The sequence below is a fragment of the Cotesia glomerata genome, linkage group LG4 (assembly GCF_020080835.1).
Source record: "Cotesia glomerata isolate CgM1 linkage group LG4, MPM_Cglom_v2.3, whole genome shotgun sequence".
Taxonomy (NCBI): domain Eukaryota; kingdom Metazoa; phylum Arthropoda; class Insecta; order Hymenoptera; family Braconidae; genus Cotesia; species Cotesia glomerata.
This window is the reverse complement of record NC_058161.1, coordinates 8,543,819-8,564,521: the sequence shown is the minus strand read 5'-3', so window position 1 is coordinate 8,564,521 and position 20,703 is coordinate 8,543,819. Positions and strand designations below refer to the sequence as shown.

Genomic DNA, 20,703 nt, shown 5'->3' with positions numbered 1-20,703 from the left:
TTGAGGAGTTTGGTTATTTTTAATAGTTTCTTTCGTTGTGTTACTTACTTCAACTTACTCGAGCGGCAATAAATACATTTTCTCTGTTACCAACAGTGGATAAACAAAACTTTAAATTCATTGATTAGATTGATTAGCGGGTAAATAGAAAAAAAAATTAAACACAGCAAATTTATATTTAGTAATATTGATATTTATAAAAACACAAAACAATTTTTTTATAACAATGAATTCAATAGACATCTAAAAATTTTATAGATTTTTATAATAATTAAATTTTGGCAAAAAAAATTTAACTTGTAGAAATGCAAAAAAATTAAATGGGCGAATTTTTTAAAATAAATTCTTTATAACAATTAAATGGTTATAAAAATTCCAAGATTTATCAGATGTTTGCTAATTTCAGTAGCATAATTTTTTTTAATTGATCTGAAAAAATGATATAATTTTGTTTTTTAAATTACAGCCAACATTTTTACAACTAAGCTTCTACTTATATAATTTTATCTAATAAATTATTTATTAAATAGATTTTTGAATAACTAAACAATTAAAAATTTTAGTAAACAGTATTATATTTCATTGAAAAATAAGAGTACAGTATTTTATATTTTTTATACATTTATTTTGTCGTCATTTTTTAATACCATGTATAACAATGTAATAGTATATTACACATCTAGGGCAGTAAAATAAGAAATGTCTCAGATCACATGTAATTGTTGTCCGAGGCGAAGCCGAGGTCAATAAACATGTGATCTGAGGCTTTCTTATTTACTGCCCGTGGTGTGTATACTATTTTTCTCCTCGACGGAGGCGGAAAGCGGCATTTTCGTTTAGCGCAGCGGAAGGAAAATTGACGCTTTCCGCCCGGAGGTGAGAAAATTCGTCTTTCATTATATATTATTGAGTGTGAATAATAACTTCAATTCAATCACCATCAGTATATAATATATCTTTTCTTTAAATTCATGTCAATGAAAATAAGTTTGAGAAATATTTATAAAAAATACTCAATCTCAGATTGTTTAAGTCTGACAATTGTATTAATTTATTAAAGGTATTTTTTATTAATACATAATTTTTTACTTAAATATTAAATATTTGCGACACTTTCAAAAACTTATACACACTTGGAATTATGAAAAAAAATCAATTTTTTTTTATTTTATTTTTGTAATGTGCACACATTTAAGTACATATACAAAAAATTTAATGTTAATAGGACAAGTATTTTCACAATTATACGCATATTTGTAAAGCTATCTTGGAGCGTTAGAACTTTAATGGGGCTAAGGGCGAAAACTTTGAATGTTTTTTTCTGAAAAAATGATTAAAAAATCATTTTTTTCGGCTTTCCAAGTAGGTTTAATCTTTAAGCGCAATTAATGAAAAATACATAATTCCGTGACATAAATACATTTTAGCAAGTATCAAAGACTGATAAGTAAAAAAAAATTGTAATTTATTTAGCTAGAAAACAATTGAAAATATCTTTTTCAAAAACTAGTAAAAGTCACATTGGAAAATAAATTTTTTTTACAGTCTTTGATATCTTATTCTTATATATACACACATCTTATTTGATATATACACAAGTATATTAACAATGTTTTTAAAGAATTAAAAGTTTAATAACCATTACTGCCATTTTGGCTTAGTTATATTTAAGTACAAGAATTTTTACCTATTCTCGTACTAATGATTATGGAATTAGATATAAATCTCTTATAAAACATAATATTTTGAATAATAAAAATTATAAAGAATCTCTCGTTACAGTCAACGCTCTATGTATTTGACTCGCCCGTACAGGACCATTCTCTGTATTTGACTCGTCCTTGTCTATAAGAGCTGTGTAAAATCGTCAAATACAGAGGAAGAATGTGGTCAAATACAGAGAGCGGTCAAATACAGAGAGGTCCAATACAGAGAGCGTCGACTGTATATCTAATTCAAATTTATATCATAGTTAACTTTTTGCTTTGTAATTAATAATATATTTGTATTATCAGGTAAGAGATGAAATAAGATGATTTTAAATTACAGATGAATTTAATCATCTGCAACCTGAAATCATCTTTTCCTCCCCTTTCCATCGTTACATTATTTAAATAAATTACTTGCATTGAAGCTTCAAGGTTTAATGCCTTTTTAGCCAGTCGAAAGAAGCCAATTAATAATTATATTTCAAACTTGATTTAGTTTTTTTGAAACTCAAAATAAAAAAATGTAAAATAAAATTGTTTTCTTTCGACTGGCTAAAAGAGCATTGAAACTTGAAGTTTCAATACGAGTGACATAAAAAAATCTATCCATGGCGTCAATAATTAAAAGTAAAAAACTGTCAAAAATATAAAAATAACTTCTTCTTATCGCTGCAAACTTAAACTAATAGTTTAATTTGATTTTTTTAATTTAAAAAACTTACATTGTTGTGAATAAAACAGAATCAAAAAATAATAAAAATTTTTGTGACATATGGAGTGCGAATAACTTTACATGTTGAAATTAACTTAAAAATCAGTTGCTTTTTTCATATAATCAATTATTATTGTTAATAAATTTAAGGTAATAACCATAATTAAAAAATGATGCAGATTCAAAGTGTCAATATTAATTATTACTGTGAATCGTGGAGAAATAATCAGTAATTCATTGTTGTAGTTATGATAATAATTATAATTTGTTTGCTTTTAGATAATAACTGCGTTTAAAGTTATTTTTTAGCGAAGTTTCGCAAACGCTTCAGTCTGCATCTTCAGAGCTAGGCTCTTGCGATAATTATATCGAAAAAGCTTAGTCCTGAAGATGCAAACTGAAATGTTTGCGAAACGTCGGCAGAAAGCTAATTTTAAACGATTTGATCTGGCAGACATTTGTAAATTTTTGAAATGACAATAATAATAATAATAATAATAATAATAATAATAATAATAATAATAATAATAATAATAATAATGATGAAATATTTAGAGGCTTCAGTTTAGAAATAATAATTATTTTTCTATCGACGTTTTAGAAATAAGATCTACGTTTCATTTTTGTTGTTTAAAATAAAAAATTAAATGATTGGAAGAAAATTCCTCTATTTATTTAGGGTTCAAAGCCTAATTAAAAACTATTCAGTCAATTATCATAAAATGTTGTGTGGCAAATAATCTCATGCCTCACTGTATTACATAATTTTAATGTCTGAATCCAGTTCAAACAAGACTTTTAATTTCCAATGTCTTTATTAGTTTGTTAATTCGCCTAAAAATGAGCTTATTTGCACTTACTAATGGACATATAAAATAAAAGTCTTAAAATCATTAAAAATTTGCAACAATATTTAATTCATTTTATATATAATAATTTAAAGAAGACTTTGAGAAGCACCGAATTTTAGTTATATTAACAGATAGAAAATAGTTCGTATCATACGGTAATGGACGTTAAGCCTCGCCTCAGGATAGTTATCAGCTACTGCTACGTCCGAAAATTCAGGATTAGTTGTGAGTGTAATAACGACACCATAATTGGTGTCATCTACAGTCTTTACAACAGACTCTTGCTTGTTAATTTTTAAAATAGTGCATATTTCATGCAATGCTGATGATAGTTTCGATATGTCATTCTGAATTTGGTGTAAATTTAAAGTTTGATAAAATTCAAAAAATTTTGTTAACTGCGAATTATCGAGGGAGCTTTTAAAATAAGTATGATACGTTGACAATTTGATTTTCGCCGAATCAACACTTAATGTATGAGCTTTAGACAACTTTGGGAATAACGTCAAAGCTTTCTTAATTACATAACTAGTTTTTTCGGGAGAATCTATTGATAATTCTTTTGAAGTGCAGGTAGTTGTATTCATTTCATCTTTACTAGACTTAGTGACACATTGGACTGTATTGTCGCGTATCTGATATTGAAGTTTTTGCGCCTCGGACATATTTTCCAAATCTTCTAACATTTTTTTGGCGCAAGCATACTTAGCTTGTTTTTTCTTGCCATTAGACGTACCTTCTACACGATAAGTACCCACGGTGCAAGTTATTTTGAAGTCTGAGTGACCTTGAGAATAAACTCCTTCGCTGTAACACGGCATGACATACCTATGCTTCAAGCATTGTTCCTGGAAAAGAATCGATAAAAACATTCATAAGATACACTTGAAATTAATATCATAGTAACATTAGCTTAGTCGAATGAAACATAACAATGAAAAAGTAAATACTAAAAATAATTTTAGTCTACACCCGTTACTACGCAACTTTGTGGGCAATGAATACCACTGGAAATTTTTAAATTGTAAAGAATCGAGAAAAATCAGAGGAATCTAACAATGCAAAATTCACTGAAATCCGTGAATAGATACTTTTGTTCTTAAGAAGGGTTTATATTTTTTCTCTCTCTCGCTCTCTATTGGACAAACGAGAGTATCTCTGTCATACTTGTACAACTTATGGAATCTTAAAATGGATTTTATGCATAAATAAATGAAAATTTTCCAAAAAAGCGCTTCGCTCTTCGATGGATAATTTAATTACCTATCGAAGAGCGAAGCGTTTTTTTTCAAAATTTTATCTTATTCATGAGCAAAACTCGTTTGAAAATCAACTATCAACCGCTCTTAACAAAAAACGTTTTGCAAATAAAGCCTTAATAAACTTTAAATGATTCCTATAAGAATATATTTCATAAGAGATTAATTTAATTTACATAATAAAAAAATTCAATCTTTTCTGAATCGATTGGTCACATAATATAACCAAAACGTTAATTAATAATAGCAAAAAAATAATTTATTAAATCAAAATACAAAAAATACTTGCCTAAGACTGTATCAGTTACCGACGTGGTCTGCGCAGATCCCGAGTGGGAGAAAAGTTGCGCGTGCCGCCCGGTTTCAATTGAAATTTCCCAAAATTTGGATGAATTTATATCAGGTAATAATTTTTTTAATAAAAATAAATAAACAAATTTAATATTAATAAATATTCATTGCAATCTGCATAACTATTAATACTCTAACATTTTTTAATAAAATAAAATTAAATTTTTCAAAAATGAATTGGCAAATTAAAAAAAAATTTAACAGAAAATTATCTGTAATAAATATTTTATTCTTATTATCTTAACGTTTAATTACACTTCATTATTACCTGAGTGATTGATAATAACTAGTTGAGAGTAAAATTTTTTCAGAGAACAATTTTCAACAAGAAGACAAAGAAAGTATAATGGGATAAGGGGACAAAAGAACAGGCGTTGAAATTATTTGACCTGAGTCCTAATCTTTCCATTCGTTTCCGAATAAAATAAATACAATAAATAACTGAGTTGTAAAGTTTTAAATTTTGTAATCTACGAAACCATTAGGTCAATGAAAATTTAATGACATTAAAAATTAACAGAATTATTATTTTCGTGAAAAATTTTCTGTTAAATTTTTTTTTTAATTTGCTAACTCATTTTTCAAAAATTTAATTTAAATTTATTAAAAAATGTTAGAATATTAATAGTTAATTAAAACATTATTTTTATTACAATTATTAATTAGGATTTTTGATTATATTATGTGACCAATCGATTCAGAAAGATTAAATTTTTTTATTATGTAAATTAAATTAATCTCTTATGAAATATATTCTTATAGGAATCATTTAAAGTTGATCAAGGCTGTATTTGCAAAACGTTTTTTGTTAAGAACAAAAGTATCTATTGACGGATTTCAGTGAATTTTGCACTGTTAGATTTGTCTGATTTTTCTCGATTTTTACAATTTTAAAATTTCCAGTGGCACTCATTGCCCACAAAGTTGCGTAGTAGCGGGCGTAGACTATTAGTCTAGTCGAGAAGTGAGTTTTCCGCGAAAAATCGATCCGATTTTCTTAAAAATATGGCTATTGGTGCATTGGATTCAGAATTTAATTCTGAGAAAGAGGAATTTTTTAATTTATCCGCCTTTAAAAATTTCATTTGTTATAAACAAAAAACGAAGAGAAAAAAAGGTAGTCTCCATTTTGTAGTTATAACTTCAAAAATATTAAAGATATCTGAAATTTAAAAAAATATCCTAAAAGAAGAGAAAATTTTAGTAAAATAAGTCTTGACTCCCGGAGTTGTAGCTTCATTATTTATAATTTTAATTTAACGTTGAAAATTGGGCTCCGCGTGGCCGTTTCGGTGCCTAGACGTTGCCGCTAAGCAAAGTATCCAACACAAAATAATTTTTTTATAACATTCAATATTAATTTAAAAATCTGAATAAATTATAGTATCATCTAGACACTTAAAGGAATATAGCCCCGCCAAAAAAAAATTTTTAGCTTAATTTTTGTTTAAGTTATTTAATTGTTAATTAACTAATTTTTCGGAGACTTGAGTTTTAATAAAATCTCTTATAAAAGTTTAAAAAATGTATCTTTAAATTTTTTTTCTTTTGAGAGCTCTTGTTATATAAATAATGAATAAGACCACGTAGTAAAAGTTTATAAAAGTTTTTTCATTTTTTTATAATGATTTTTCAAAGTTATCAAAAATAGAAATATCCGGCTATTGTTATAAAAAATTTTTTTTTCCTAAATTTTTAATTTTGTTTGTTTTTGTATTAATGTGTAGCGTTTAATAGATTGGCTAAAAAATTTTTAACATTAATTGTTTAAAAAATTTTTATAAACAAATAGACAAATTTAATATTTTTGAAAAAATTTTTTTTGTCATTTTGTTGTCTTAGTAAAATAATGATTTTAAAAAAAATTTTTTCTTAAAAAAATTTTTCAATTGTTTATAATTGTTTTTTTCATTTAGCCACCATTTAAATTATTTATTAAGAAATCATTTTATTTTTAAATCATCACTTACAAATCTCAATATAATTATGAAAAAAATTTTTTTTTTATTTAAATTTTCATTGTTTATTTTATAAACAATTTGTTATAAACAAATTTACGTTTTCGTTTTATTTTTTTCCGTTGCTTTAAAAAATTACAAATTCAGCCATATGCATAAAAGTTGTAAAAAAAATTTTTCTCTATTTTTTATTAAATTTTAAAATAATTTACCCCATCAAAGTTGAAGCGGTCAACTATTTCATTAACTTATAAATTGTTATAACTTCCGAAATATTGATGATACGGTCTTTGACATTTAAGACGATCTTTTAGACAATTTATTGATTTATATAAAAAATTTTTTATATGCTCGATGTTTATTATGGTTCAATTTTTATAAAAATTTATTCATAAAAAATCGCATTACTTAAATTTTTAAATAATTATATCTTTTAAACTATTGAAGTTACGGCTTTTATGATTCAAGACAATTTAATAGAGTAATTATTGGAGTACTCAAAAATAATTTTTTTATATTCTATTGTTTAAATTTTGAAAAATATGCATAGAACAGGATATAATTCCACGCACTTTTAAGTAATTGTAATTTTAAAACTAAAAATTAAAAATTTTGAGTTCTATTTGTTTGTAAAAAGTTTTTAAACAATTAATGTTAAAAATTTTTTAGCCAAGCTATTAAACGCTACATATTAATACAAAAACAAACAAAATTAAAAATTTAGGAAAAAAAAATTTTTTTATAACAATAGCTGGATATTTCTATTTTTGATAACTTTGAAAAATCATTATAAAAAAATGAAAAAACTTTTATAAACTTTTACTACGTGGTCTTATTCATTATTTATATAACAAGAGCTCTCAAAAGAAAAATAATTTATAGACACATTTTTTAAACTTTTATAAGAGATTTTATGAAAACTCAAGTCTCCGAAAAATTAGTTAATTAACAATTAAATAACTTAAACAAAAATTAAGCTAAAAATTTTTTTTGGCGGGGCTATATTCCTTCAAGTGTCTAGATGATACTATAATTTATTCAGATTTTTAAATTAATATTGAATGTTATAAAAAAATTATTTTGTGTTGCATACTTTGCTTAGCGGCAACGTCTAGGCACCGAAACGGTCACGCGGAGCCCAATTTTCAACGTTAAATTAAAATTATAAATAATGAAGCTACAACTCCGGGAGTTGAGACTTATTTTACTAAAATTTTTTCTTCTTTTAGGATCTTTTTTCAAATTTCAGATATCTTTAATATTTTTGAAGTTATAACTACAAAATGGAGACTACCTTTTTTTCTCTTCGTTTTTTGTTTATATCAAATGAAATTTTTAATGGCGGATAAATTCAAAAATTCCTCTTTCTCAGAATTAAATTCTGAATCCAATGCACCAATAGCCATATTTTAAAAAAAATCGGATCGATTTTTCGCGGAAAACTCACTTCTCGACTAGACTATATTTAGATTTATCGATTTTAATTGTAAACAATACACTAATTTAAACTCAATGTAATTTATCAGTAAAATGAACTTCTTAAAATTGACGAATAAAATTTTATTTTTAACGAGGTGCATACGACCAATGAATATGAAATTTTTTCAAAAAAAATTATATTAATAAAACATTGATATAAAATTACTTACCTGTAATTTTCCGATGAAATTTACTCCATTTAGAATTGATGAAGGTGAGTCGTTATCCGAAGGTTCAATATTTTCTAGTTCGTAAAAAATATTAAAGTTTTTACTTTTTAATAGCATGATCAAATTTTCAGCAGCATTAAATTTCGCTGTCTGTTTGCTTTTTGATTCCCCAGTAGCCGAGAAACTTTGACTCCGGATTTCACACACTACTCGGTAGGTGAAGGAACAGTTTGCTGAAGACGTAGTGATGACATCGTATTTCGGCAAGGCATAACAATTTTTTTGCAAAAATTCTTGCAAGACTGAAATCGGATTCCTACTCATCTGTTTTAACAAAAAAATTTATTTTTACAAGATTATTATTTTAAATAATAATATGTCAGTATTTGTGTCGAAGTATTGTTATGAAATTTGAGTTTATTTATATTTCATCATAAAACTGTGAAAGCTATTGTTAGAGAAAAAACTTAAATTCGCAACTTCAGTAGTTTTATTTATAAAATTAATACCTCATCATGTAAATTTATTATTTTCATGATTAATATTAATAATTGTTACTCAATTCCAATTAATTTATAGACCAAGTTTTTAATGTTTTTCATATTGTAATTATACAACGAACCTATAAAATTTGAACGATCCAATAGAAATAAATAAGAATATATCTATGAACTATCGTTCAATGAGTTAAATATCATCCAACATAACACACTGTGTTCATAGAAGTTTCTTATAGCTCATTTAAAAGGACCCTTGTTGGGTGTTGATTTATCTCTCCCTCTGATGTGAAATAAAAAAAATGACGCATTTTTAATTAGTATAAGTATCGCAGGAACTAGAATGAAAAATCCGTCATTTTTTTTTATTTTAGATCAGAGAGAGAGAGATAAACACCCATTAGTCAGATTCATTTTTTTTTGGAGAGGGGAGCTTCAGCGTCATTTTTCTAATTAAAAAAAAAAGTTTTTTTGCGTCTTAATTTTAATTTTTATGTAGTTGATAAGTAATAAAATAAGTGTAAAAAAATTTGAAAGCATCAGTCATAACTTTCATATAGAAATAAAATTTTTTAAAATAGCTTAAATTTTAGGCCGCTAGACTACCGGGCCCCTTCAACTAAATTGATTAGTACATAGGCTTTGAAATGTTCCTGTATCTATATATTATTTCTACGTACAACGTGCAGAAATGCTTGAATTTTATCAGCAACTTAAATTCTGCAACATCACAAGTCATCAATTCTGAGAAATTCTACACAAAGAGAATATTATCTCTCCACATAAATATTATTTTTGAGCGGTATTTTATGAGTGAAGAAGTACTATTAATAATAAGTTATTTTTTATAAAACGATGGAAAATATTACTCTTTATATTAACTCTTATTTTACTTGTAAAAAAATCAAAATAGTATTTCAATTTAATATTTAACATAACAGACATTTAATAACCTTTAAAAATTTTTTTTTAGACAATAAATAAGGACAAAAAAATCCATTTGAAAATAAAAAAAAACTGTGAATGTAAATTTTCTAAAATGAGTTTTTAGCACTAATTTATTTATTGAATAAATTCAAAAATTATCAAATGTTTGCTGATTTTTAAATAATTATTTCAATATTTTATCAATTCAATAACAAAAGAAATATAAAATTTGCACGTTTAGAAAATTAAAGAATTTTTTAACTTTTTAAACAGAACCGAATTTTGAAAAAAAAAAATTTTTTTTAGATATTTTTTTGTAAAAGAATATAACGATCAGATAAGTACTAAATTTGTTTTTATAAAAAATGAAAAAAAAATATTAATTTTTACCTTGACAAATAAAAATTTTTTCTCAAAAAAATTCGAAATCAACTGTTTAATCCAATCAAGTGATTTTGATAAAATGACGCAATAGATGTTTTATCACTTGACGACCGAGAGGTGTTATCACTTCAAATTCACCATTACAACTGACTTGTTTTCCCTTTTGGAATCCTAGTTATATGTGTCTTCAATTCTGTATATCTATCCTCTTTTGTTATTGGAATACAAATGAATATATTTTGAGCACCCGGCGATGTTCATGCCCAGGCAAACGGATTACGTGTCCATCCGTGATAGGAGTCGATAGATTTTGTAACACTTCAGAATTGCAAACACAAAGATCGGGGAAGGCCACAACCAACCATTGTATGTAACTTAAAACTTTTCTTTTTGCAGATGGTCTCAACAAGCCATCGGTCGTAATTCGCACTGCAAAAATATTTATAATTAATATTTACAGCTTATATTCATTTTTCTACTCTACGGCTAATGAATTCTAGGACTATACAGTAGTCTCAATAAATTAAACGCACAAGTTTAAACTTGTTACATTCCACGTAAATTCCATTCCATTTCATTTTACATTCCACATGTTTCCACTTACAACTTCTCTAGTTTATTTTACTTTTACCTCATTGGTTACGAGGTTATAAAACTTAAAACATCGATAACAATATTTGAGCTTGCATATGTTGTATAGCCCCAAATTGGCTATAGTTTTATGCTTCCATCTAGTGGATGTTATTTTTATTTATTGAAAACTTTACTTACGGTAGTTCTTTCACCCGGGAGTATTAAAATACTCGGTTTCAGCGCGGGGAAGGAATCATTTTAAATAAAAGAATTCCATTTAGACGTTATTTAATTTTGATCAAAATTATTTAGTTGGTTTCAATTTATTATTCAAGTTGACAAAATATTAAAAAGCTTCAAAATATAAAATTGAGGTTTACAATGACGTGATCTTAGCAATCTAAGCTCTCGGTGAGAAGTGTCGTTACATAGTTTTTCCGAAGAGCTTCAAACTCCGTTCTTCTCCCACCTTAACTCCCATACATATATCCGCTCTTGTACATATATAAGTACACATATTTTTACTACATATAAATGATTTTCACACACTAATATATAATATTTTCTATTATATTCACATATATTTATTTATAAATTATATATATTGCAGTGCATTAATATTCGTATTTTGCAAATTAGATTAAGCTTATTACTATTTCTATCAATCTATAGTCTATTAAAACTATGAAATAGTTTAATTGTTAATGTAAGAGGTAAATATCATTTAATAATATTATTTTATACAATCTTATTCTTTTAACATTAATTAATAATTATTTATAAGTTGGATACAGGATATAAATTTTTAATTTAATTTTTATATATTTCGTTGCAATATTATATTAAAGCAAGTTTAACAAAAATATGTTATTTAACGATCTTATTTTTTGTTACATATTTGTTACGTTATTATTTAGCCGTTGAAACAAGGGATCATAGAATTTTTCTCACACGTGTCTTTTATGGCTTTTCCTCAGAATCTCAAGTACCTAAGGTTTCTCAGAACTCAACTACAATGTCCCTTTGTACTCGATAATAGCTTATATTTATTTGAAACAAAATATACTCTATATAATAAATATTCTACGATACAGAACCTAAACTTTCTAATTTGGATAGTGTTCACTATTTAAATTATGAATTAATAAAATAATTTAATATAATCTAAATTACATTTAAATTTGCACTGGCTGGTAGCGTCACCTTCTGGATGCATCTAGAGGCATTACAATAGTAAATTTATTGAGTTCTTTTAATTCGCCCGTTGGAACGCGGTAGGGCGTTCAACTCGCAGTAAATAGATTAAGACGGGAGAGTAGATTTAAATTTGAATAATTTAAAATAAATAATATAAATATTTAATGAATTTAAAACGCTCAGATTATTTTAGTTTAATTTAGATTTGCCTTGCGCGCAAATCTATTATTTATTATTCAATAGGTTACAAAATAAAAAGTACCGACAATAATTTCGAAAAAGGAAAATTTGCGTAGTGTACAGTCTTGCTTTTTGATAAGTGTCTTCTTGTTCCTTAGTTTTCGACTCCCCTGGTTGAGATGTTCGTACCTTTGGAGTGGGAGAGTCCCAGAGGGTAGTGAGGGTAGTTGCATGCGCCTCTGCGACTCCTGTCTTCAGCAAGCATCCCTAGCATCCCTTCTCGAGTTGGCAAAAATGGGACTATGCTGCGATGACGTCACGGCGACTCGACATTCCCAGACTATATGCAACTCGTATGGATGCCTGGTTTTTATGACCTAGTCTTGAGTTCTCGAGCAATCCCTTTTTGAAGCGAACGTTTTGGAAAATAAGTTACTTAAAGGATTATGACAATAAAAAGAGTAATAAATAAAGATCTCCGTCATTGTAAAGAGTATTTCCAAAACGTTCGGCATCTTATCTTAAGTGACCATTACAATTAACGTAGGTTTATTTTAACAAAGAAATTTTTTCTTAGCATGTCTAAACTAACTGGACAGTAATAAAAGTTTTTATAAGTTTTTCCTTGGGAATTTCCGGTAATTATAAATTCGTCTATACCCTAAAATTTATGATAGAAAATTTCCCATACTTAACAATAGAATTTAAAATAGAAAGGCTTACAATTTTTTAAAGATTCTTGTTTTTCTTACTGATACTATTACAAATAAAATACATATATTTTAAATCTTACTGGGTTTTTCCCGCTATCATTTATTGCAGCCATCTTTTTTATATATAATTCTATATTAATATATAGAGAGCGTTGTGATCAATCCTTTCGGATTCACAACACATATAACTATATATATATATATATATACATAACAACTTAAAGGTAAGTTTTCATTTGTCGAAGTTGAACTAGAAGAACTATTTTATCGACTACTTCATACCAATTTAATTTTTGCTCTATTCTTTTATTTTGTTGTTATTCATAAGTTCACTTAAAAATAATTAATTATTTGTAATACTTTTAATATCAAAAAATATTTCAAGTAATTTTGATTAATCTTCCAGAAATAGTGTTATAAAGCTTATTTATTTTTTATTAACCTCTTCAATTAAATATTTAGACATCAAAATTACCTGAAATTAAAAACTTTTGATGTATTTAAAAAAAAATTCTAAATTATCAGCTAAAATTATTTTGAAATATTCTTAAAAATTGTTGGAATGTTTTTCATTGAACAATAAAAATCATAATTATTGTTAATTGCAATATTTACCACTATAAAATAATTGTGTGTTTGTCAAATATTAAGTACCCAAGCGTCACAAAAAAAATGTTGACTTTTTGGTAGATTTCACTCAACGAGAAGTTAAAAAATGAATAATCGTCAACTTAAATTTAACAAAATATTGACAAAAAAAAAATTTGTATTGCTCGAGTATGCTTATTTGAAAAAGAGTTTATAAAAGAACGTCACACGCTTGCAGTTTTCATTATCAGCAAAAGAAAAAAATATTTTCGCTTCATAATCTTGAAATTTTACACCTGCTAGGTCTCACTTCCTAAAACAAAGCATCAATAATAAACGAACAAAATAAAAGTATATGAAATAGTACAAAAAGAAAAGTAAATCGCAAATAAACAAACCTGAGTTAATTTAAGCGCGCATAGTAGTTCCAACTATAAGATAAAGTTATGTAGAGAGTGCGCACTCCATGTTCCTTCCCTTTTATTCCTATTCGATAAATGTACAGCAACAAACGTTAACTGTTGGTTCGTCCGCTTTACACTTTCCACGCCATGACGAAAAATTCACGGTGGAGTAGGAGTATTGTGGCTGTGACAGGTCGATCCTCCAACGGCGAGATTACCTAATAATACGATCAATACAAAAACAAAGATCATTCAGTATATTAACAATATTACCCCAGCTATTTTTCACCCGGGGTGTATACCATTTGACCACACTCTGCTTGACAAGACAACTATTGTGTATACTTTATTATTATTTTATTTTAAACTTGTATTTGTGTGTCGTCTGTGTCCGTGTAAGTGTAAATACAACTACGAGTACGATACCAGTCTAGCACATTTAGAGGATACATATACATATGTACATTCAAGTATCATCATATGCAACTACTACACTATATGTATACCTCTAGATCTACACATATATACGACAACAACAGTGTGTGTGTGTGTGTATGTGTGATAATTGTGGATACGAAATAACGCCAAAGTAACGCGTACAAATAGCACTCTATTTAAAAAAAAAAAAAAAAAAGAAATCGTTGTCAATTATGGAGGTTGGTTTTTTACAATATGTATTTTAGTATTAACTAAACTAATATTTATTTCAATACTCATGTGTTATTTTTATAAAAACCCTCAGTAACATTAACCACCACCAGTAGGTAAATGTTCTAGCAAAAATATTGTATCAAAACAAATACATCTATTAGTTATTCAAGTGTTGGTAAAATGAAATGGTTTCATTGATTTATTTAATTTATTTTATTATTTTGTTACGTAATTGACTAATTATTGATTATGAATTAATCATTTAGATAATTATTGTTTGTTTTTCCGTAGATTGATGATGAGTGCTCAGCTGGTGGTGACTCAAATGCTGAAGAAGAAGAGGATGAAGAATCTTATCACGGATCTAGGAGTAACACATGTACCAGTAGTTCAAGTGGCAGTAGTTCGACATCCGATAACACTGATGACAGTGCTGATGACCACAATACCACTGGCTCAGAGACACATAGCTCTGGGGATGAAGATGATGAGGATGAGGAGAACGATGACGAGGACGAAGATGATGACGACCAAGACTCCCAGCAGATACCAGATGAAAGTGTCGACGAAGTTGTACGTAACTTATTTTTTCAGGTGATTATTTTTTGGCAGTTTATTAATTTAATAATTATTTTTAGAGATGGGAAACCTGCGTGGCTGCTGGAAGTAAAATAAAACTACCTCAAGATCTTTGCGAGCATTCATCTATTTTTTATGAATTGCTCGAGTACCCGAATATTTGGCAAGATTGTTTGAGTCAAGAACAACGTGAATCTTTGAGCCGGTATCTGCCAAATTTTCCTACAGATTGCGATGTTGCTGCTGAGCAGGAAAAAACATTGAAAATGTTATTTCAGAGGGAAATTCACAGGTGATTATTACTATTATTTTCTCTTGGCTTGTAAAATAATCAAAATCATAATAATAAATGTAATTTTAGGTTTGGAGTATCGCCACTTGAATCATTTCATACTCATCTTTCATCAGGCCATTTTAGACCTGACATAAGAAGAATGAGACGTTTGGTTCGTAAAGCTCAAAAAAGAAGATTACTATTCGAAGAACGTAAACGAACGTATGAATTAGCAAACCAATTGTTTAAATCGCGAGAAAATTTGTTACTCAACGCTTACAAACAGGGCTTTAGTCAACCAACGGCTCACCGTATGTCTAAATTACATTGGCGTAAGCCTACGCCAGCTATTTTGGAAGAAAAAACTCAAATGCGTTACGTTGAGGAATTGAACGCCGTAAAAGCAGAGCTTGGTATCGCGCGATTCGCTGACACGACGTCAGAGAATGAAGAGAACTACCACCAGTTTCAGATACCGAACACCAAACAAAAGAAGAAGCGAAAGAGTCCCGGTATTCAAGCAACTCAAATGCGTACTAACCATCTAAATACCGACGACGAAGAAATTCGACCAGTGTTTTCGACCCTCCAGCGCGAAGAATTCACTCCGAATCCTTCGTTTTTGGTGCGTGAAATGAATGAAGATTTGTACCGGACCATGCTAATTGCTCATAAGCGGCGAAGAGCGCGGCAAGACATTCATCCGGAGCTAAATACCCAAGGTATTGTGCTGGCTGAGTTGACTCAACGCGCTCAAGTCGGACAGAAACATAAGTTAACGTTTAGCAATCCGGTGCGTATTAATTCGTCCAAGAAACGGGTAAAAGTTGAGCCTAGTTTGTGTCCACCTGTGATACCTAATAAATTAATTCCAACTAGTTCAGCTGTTAAAACTGAACTTGATAGCAATAATTATAATTACAACAATGCAATCGAGGACAATAATCACGTGTTTAATAAAGAAATCGAGCCAAAAGTATGTCAAGAAACATTACGTTCAACTAATATTATCCCTGTAAAAATAGAGCCTACAGATTCCTTTGATATTAGTCCGACGCTAGCTAAGAAAAAAATAAATGTTATTACACCCAAGTACAATAAACCAGTTGTCGTAGCCCCGGCACCGGTACCAATGCCAGAACCGTTACCGCAGCTTCCAGAAATAAAGAAAGAGCTCGAAGAGCTTGACTACATGAGAACGGAAGTTAAATCAGAGTTTATTATTCCGGATGAAATAAGCGCTGCAAGTGAAGAAGAAGAAGATCTTAACAGCAAAAAAGAACTTGATCTGGAGAATATTGACATGATGCAAATACCAATACAGCTTGACGACGGCATTGATATTCTCGATGATGTACAAGTACAGTGTGAAGACAATCGTGTTATAGGTATGCCTGACAAAAACATATCGATAACCGCCGAAGAAGATGATATCAGAATAAACGGCAGCGGTGATTTGATGCAAGAAACTCATACCTGTTTCTTCTCACTACTAAGAGACGCATTTGTTTCCAAAGGTGAGTTCCGCATGAACACCGCCGAAGTTAAAGATGCTGTTTCGCTGTGGCAAAATAACCCAATATCACCTTTGAATGACTGGTACTCCCTGTCAAACTCTTGGTCGGCATTGGTACCATCAGCACTGGGGTTCCTCGCGGGAGAACTGGTTTGCATTCAAGAAGCAGATCAACAAGACTCGGAATTCGTTCCCTACTTGGAGAACAAAGGACGAGGGATTTACGCGTGGATCGGTGCCGGTAGAGACTCGGATTCTCGACTGGCGGTTCTTTGTAATCAATTTTTGATGTACCGAAATGTTCTCAGCACTCCTAAGTTACCATCATTTACAGAAAGTACTCCCGTTATCGTTCCTATAAAAACTACAGCAGCACCAGTGATGTACGGGAACGGAAGCAGCAATGGCAGTGGTACGAATAACGTTCGTAGTGGAAGCCCAGCTGTCGAGTCAATTGGCGACGCAGCAGCAGCTATGACGGAATCGGAGCCACCTCGTGCTTTATGTCCCACTGACTGGAAAGTACGTTTATCAACACCGGAGGAGCGTGAAGAATTCCAGCGGCAAGAGAGGTTACGATACGCCTCACCTCATAAAGCATTTACTTACAAAATGCACGGGTATGAATCGGTGGTGGGTCCTGTTAAGGGAATCTACCATCATAACATCGGCGCGGGTCTCACTAAACCGCGAGGTCACTCCTTGCTTGTCGCGGATCGACCAAACTTTGTTACCATTTTGGCGTTGGTGAGAGACGCGACTGCTCGACTTCCCAACGGTGAAGGAACTCGAGCTGATATTTGTATGCTTCTCAAGGACTCGCAATATATTAAGGAGTACAGTCCTAATGACGGTGAGAAGTGTAATGAAAAAGATAATTATCTTAATTCTGTAGTCTCCGGTGCGCTCGATCGGCTTCACTATGAAACAGATCCTTGTGTAAGGTACTACCCTAGACGTAAAGAGTGGTTGTATCTCCATCGAGCGCGTTCCGAGTCTGAATTCGAAATGTATCACCAGCAGCTCCAGGGAGTGACGAAAACCAAGAAGAATCCTGGGGGAAATTCGCGCAATAAGACTGTGCAGTTAAATCATAAGCTGATGAACGGAAAAGAGCAGATCCCGAATGCTCTAAAAGAGTCGACACCGAAGAAAGAGAAGAAAATAGGGTTGCAGACGCAATTGATTATCAAGAAAGAGCCGAGAGTTCCAGAGGATAAAATTAGAATAGACCAGTCGGTTTCTACTGAGACACCTGTTACGAGTACAATGTCTACTGTGATTTCCACCGTGGCTCCTGTGACATCCAGTGTTCCTCCTGTTGTATTTTCTACGCCTGCAGCAGTTTCGAGTTCGACAATTGCACGAGATTCTGCTGCTGCTGCTGCTGCTGTTGAGATGAAGCCGCAGATATCGTCGGCGATCCCTACGGTTAAAAAAATGGGGTCTATTAGTGGAAAACCGGTGACTGTTGTGAAGACAGCTGGTACCCAGAGTTTATTGCAGTCGAATCAACATTTCCCGCACCACCAAATTCAGGTGTCGACTTCGGCGGGTGTACAGACAATCAGGTTGTCCGGACCTTCGGTACTGCAGTCGGCCCAAGCTGTGTCGGCGATAACGTCCAACGCGGGAACATCTACGCCAAATGTCACAGCTATATTTCCTACAGCTAAAATTCATAATCAAGTTCAGCCAACTGTTTTAACGAATCAAACGGGTAAAAGTATTCTTCAGAATACTAATATTAAACAGCAACAACAACAACAACAACAACAACAACAACAACAACAACAACAACAACAACAACAACAACAACAACAACAACAACAACAGCAGCAGCAGCAGCAACAACAACAACCACCACAGCAACAGCAACATGTATTACCGGGAAAAACTCTGCTGGCTTCGCAAATAAAACTAGTAAGCTCTGGACAAATAAAATCATTGTTGACGGGTCATGGTCTTCAAGGGCCTACAATATTTATTAAACAGTCATCACCGTCAGCTACCCATGCCCAGCAAATTCAACAATTGAAGGTAATATTTATATTTTCCATTAATTTTTTTTTTTTTTTTTTTTTTTTAATAATAAATTTATAAATGAATTGATATAATAAATTATAATTAAATTCTTATTTGAGCAACAGCAACAAAGACAACTGAATCAGCAGCTGCAACAGCGATTAGTAATAAGCCAGCAACAACAGCAACAAATCCAGCAGCAGCAACAACAGCAGCAAGTCCAACAACAGCAACAGCACGTGCAGTTACATCAGCACCAACAACCCCAGCAGCAATCGCAGCCTCAGCAAGCGACGATACAAACTCCGGGAATGCAGCGAATAATCGCTCAAATCGGCGGGAAACCAATTGCTGTACAGATTCAGCAATCCCCTCATCATCAACAGCAGCAGCAGCAACAGAAAATTCTTGCCAAAGTATTGAGCAGCGGAAGTGGGCAACTTATCTCAGTCGAAAGTTTGCTCGCTCAAAAGGGTCTCAAGCTAGCAACGACAACTTCTCCCACACAAGTCAATCGTCAGGGCAAACCAGTGATTCAGACACAATACCAGGTAATAATACTTTCTACTATTAAATGTTTATCTGTTTTTTATTGTCGAATCCGTCACAAATGTCGTGTACAGTTCCATTGAAAATTATCAGTGACTCACATCTCTAACTGTTTACATCATTAAATTGACTATCATTATTTAAATAATAGTTATAGATAATTCATTAGTACGTCATTGTTACGACTATTAATATCTTTTGGTACAGATTCCATCTGAGTAAGGTGTTTAGATTGTTATTATACATCCTTATGATTTCCGAGAACTTTAAGGGCGTATAAAGCTAATGTTTATTTTATAAATTAATGTGTTTATATATTAAAAAATTACCTACAAATTTTATATAAAATGAAATTTTTTTTATATTTTAGTTGGTATCGCAAGCACAGGGGTCTCCGGGACAAACCAAAATAGTTGTCAGTTCACAGCAATCGCAAACACCAGGCGCCCAAACGGTACGAATGGTTGCGGCTCAATTAGCTGGAAAACCAATAGTTCTGGCTAGTGCCAATAAAGGCGTTGTCACAGGAATCACTGGAGGTAATAGCGTCGTCCTCGGTAAACAATCGCCACAACAACAGCAAGCAGGACAACAACAGCCAATAATTTTGCCAAGTCATATGTTAAAAGCTCTACAAGGGTTGAAGGTCATACCAACACCAGCTGGTCTGAAAACTACTGGCACTGCTGTCTATGCTCGTGTTCTTGCTTCAACGTCTATTTCAGGTACTCAAACCACTCCGCAACAGCAGCACCTTCAGCAACAACAATTTCAACAACAACAACAGCAACAACAGCAACAACAACAGCAACAACAACAACAACAACAGCAGCAGCAGCAGCAACAGCAACAACAGCAACAACAAATAATTCAGACGTCGCAGACGACAAGAAATAATCCGTACAGCGCACCGTGATGAAAATAATTACTAATTTTTGTTTATAAATAATTGTACATATAGTAGAATAGTCGGTGTTCTGATAGTGTAAAGCTCAGTGGGCTTAAACATCTTTTTGCTACCAGTTAAAATAATGAATGTATTATTACGGTGAACAATTCGTTAAAAACCAAAAAAAACAATTGATATAATAGTGGGTGTGATAGATTTTAAATATCAAGATTAAAGTGTTTAAAATTTTTCGTTTTGTTTTATTTAG

At 30.5% G+C, this 20,703-nt stretch overlaps 2 protein-coding genes and 1 long non-coding RNA gene across 6 annotated transcripts; 1 reads left to right on the top strand and 2 right to left on the bottom strand.

Annotated features, from left to right (window-relative positions):
• Positions 1–2,952: 2,952 nt before the first annotated feature.
• LOC123263695 lies at positions 2,953–14,085 on the bottom strand. 2 transcript variants are annotated; one of them, XM_044726641.1, is made up of 4 exons: positions 13,947–14,085; positions 10,304–10,726; positions 8,490–8,813; positions 2,953–4,120 (listed from the first exon to the last, which is right to left on the bottom strand). In XM_044726641.1, exons 3-4 carry the CDS (start codon positions 8,811–8,813, stop codon positions 3,392–3,394), a joined length of 1,053 nt encoding a protein of 350 aa, XP_044582576.1. In that variant the 5' UTR covers positions 10,304–10,726; positions 13,947–14,085; the 3' UTR covers positions 2,953–3,391. The 2 variants fall into 2 exon arrangements, with proteins under 2 accessions (XP_044582576.1, XP_044582575.1); XM_044726640.1 differs by lacking the exon at positions 13,947–14,085 and adding an exon at positions 10,831–10,999.
• On the bottom strand, positions 5,691–8,437 carry LOC123263700. Its single transcript, XR_006509211.1, has 2 exons — positions 8,301–8,437; positions 5,691–5,827 (listed from the first exon to the last, which is right to left on the bottom strand). It is a non-coding gene; the product is annotated as an uncharacterized LOC123263700 (long non-coding RNA).
• A 426-nt stretch (positions 14,086–14,511) lies between the features above and the next one.
• Positions 14,512–20,684, top strand: LOC123263693 (nuclear factor related to kappa-B-binding protein-like). Of its 3 annotated transcripts, none has more exons than XM_044726638.1 (6): positions 14,512–14,608; positions 14,895–15,176; positions 15,242–15,474; positions 15,544–19,012; positions 19,123–19,548; positions 19,917–20,684. In XM_044726638.1, the coding sequence occupies exons 1-6, from the start codon at positions 14,603–14,605 to the stop codon at positions 20,460–20,462; spliced, it is 4,962 nt and encodes a 1,653-aa protein (XP_044582573.1). In that variant the 5' UTR covers positions 14,512–14,602; the 3' UTR covers positions 20,463–20,684. The 3 variants fall into 3 exon arrangements, with proteins under 3 accessions (XP_044582573.1, XP_044582570.1, XP_044582571.1); XM_044726635.1 differs by having other exon boundaries at positions 19,117–19,548; XM_044726636.1 differs by lacking the exon at positions 14,512–14,608 and adding an exon at positions 14,773–14,791 and having other exon boundaries at positions 19,117–19,548.
• Positions 20,685–20,703: the final 19 nt, after the last annotated feature.

Excerpts from the sequence above, each read along its gene's own strand:
- LOC123263693 (XM_044726635.1), top strand. Across the intron at positions 15,475-15,543 it reads TTTCAGAGGGAAATTCACAG|GTTTGGAGTATCGCCACTTG; the intron begins GTGATTATTACT and ends ATGTAATTTTAG. Across the intron at positions 19,549-19,916 it reads TGATTCAGACACAATACCAG|TTGGTATCGCAAGCACAGGG; the intron begins GTAATAATACTT and ends TTTATATTTTAG.
- LOC123263695 (XM_044726641.1), bottom strand. The coding sequence starts at position 8,813 with ATGAGTAGGAATCCGATTTCAGTCTTGCAAGAATTTTTGCAAAAAAAT. Across the intron at positions 4,121-8,489 it reads ATTTCATCGGAAAATTACAG|GAACAATGCTTGAAGCATAG; the intron begins GTAAGTAATTTT and ends ATTCTTTTCCAG.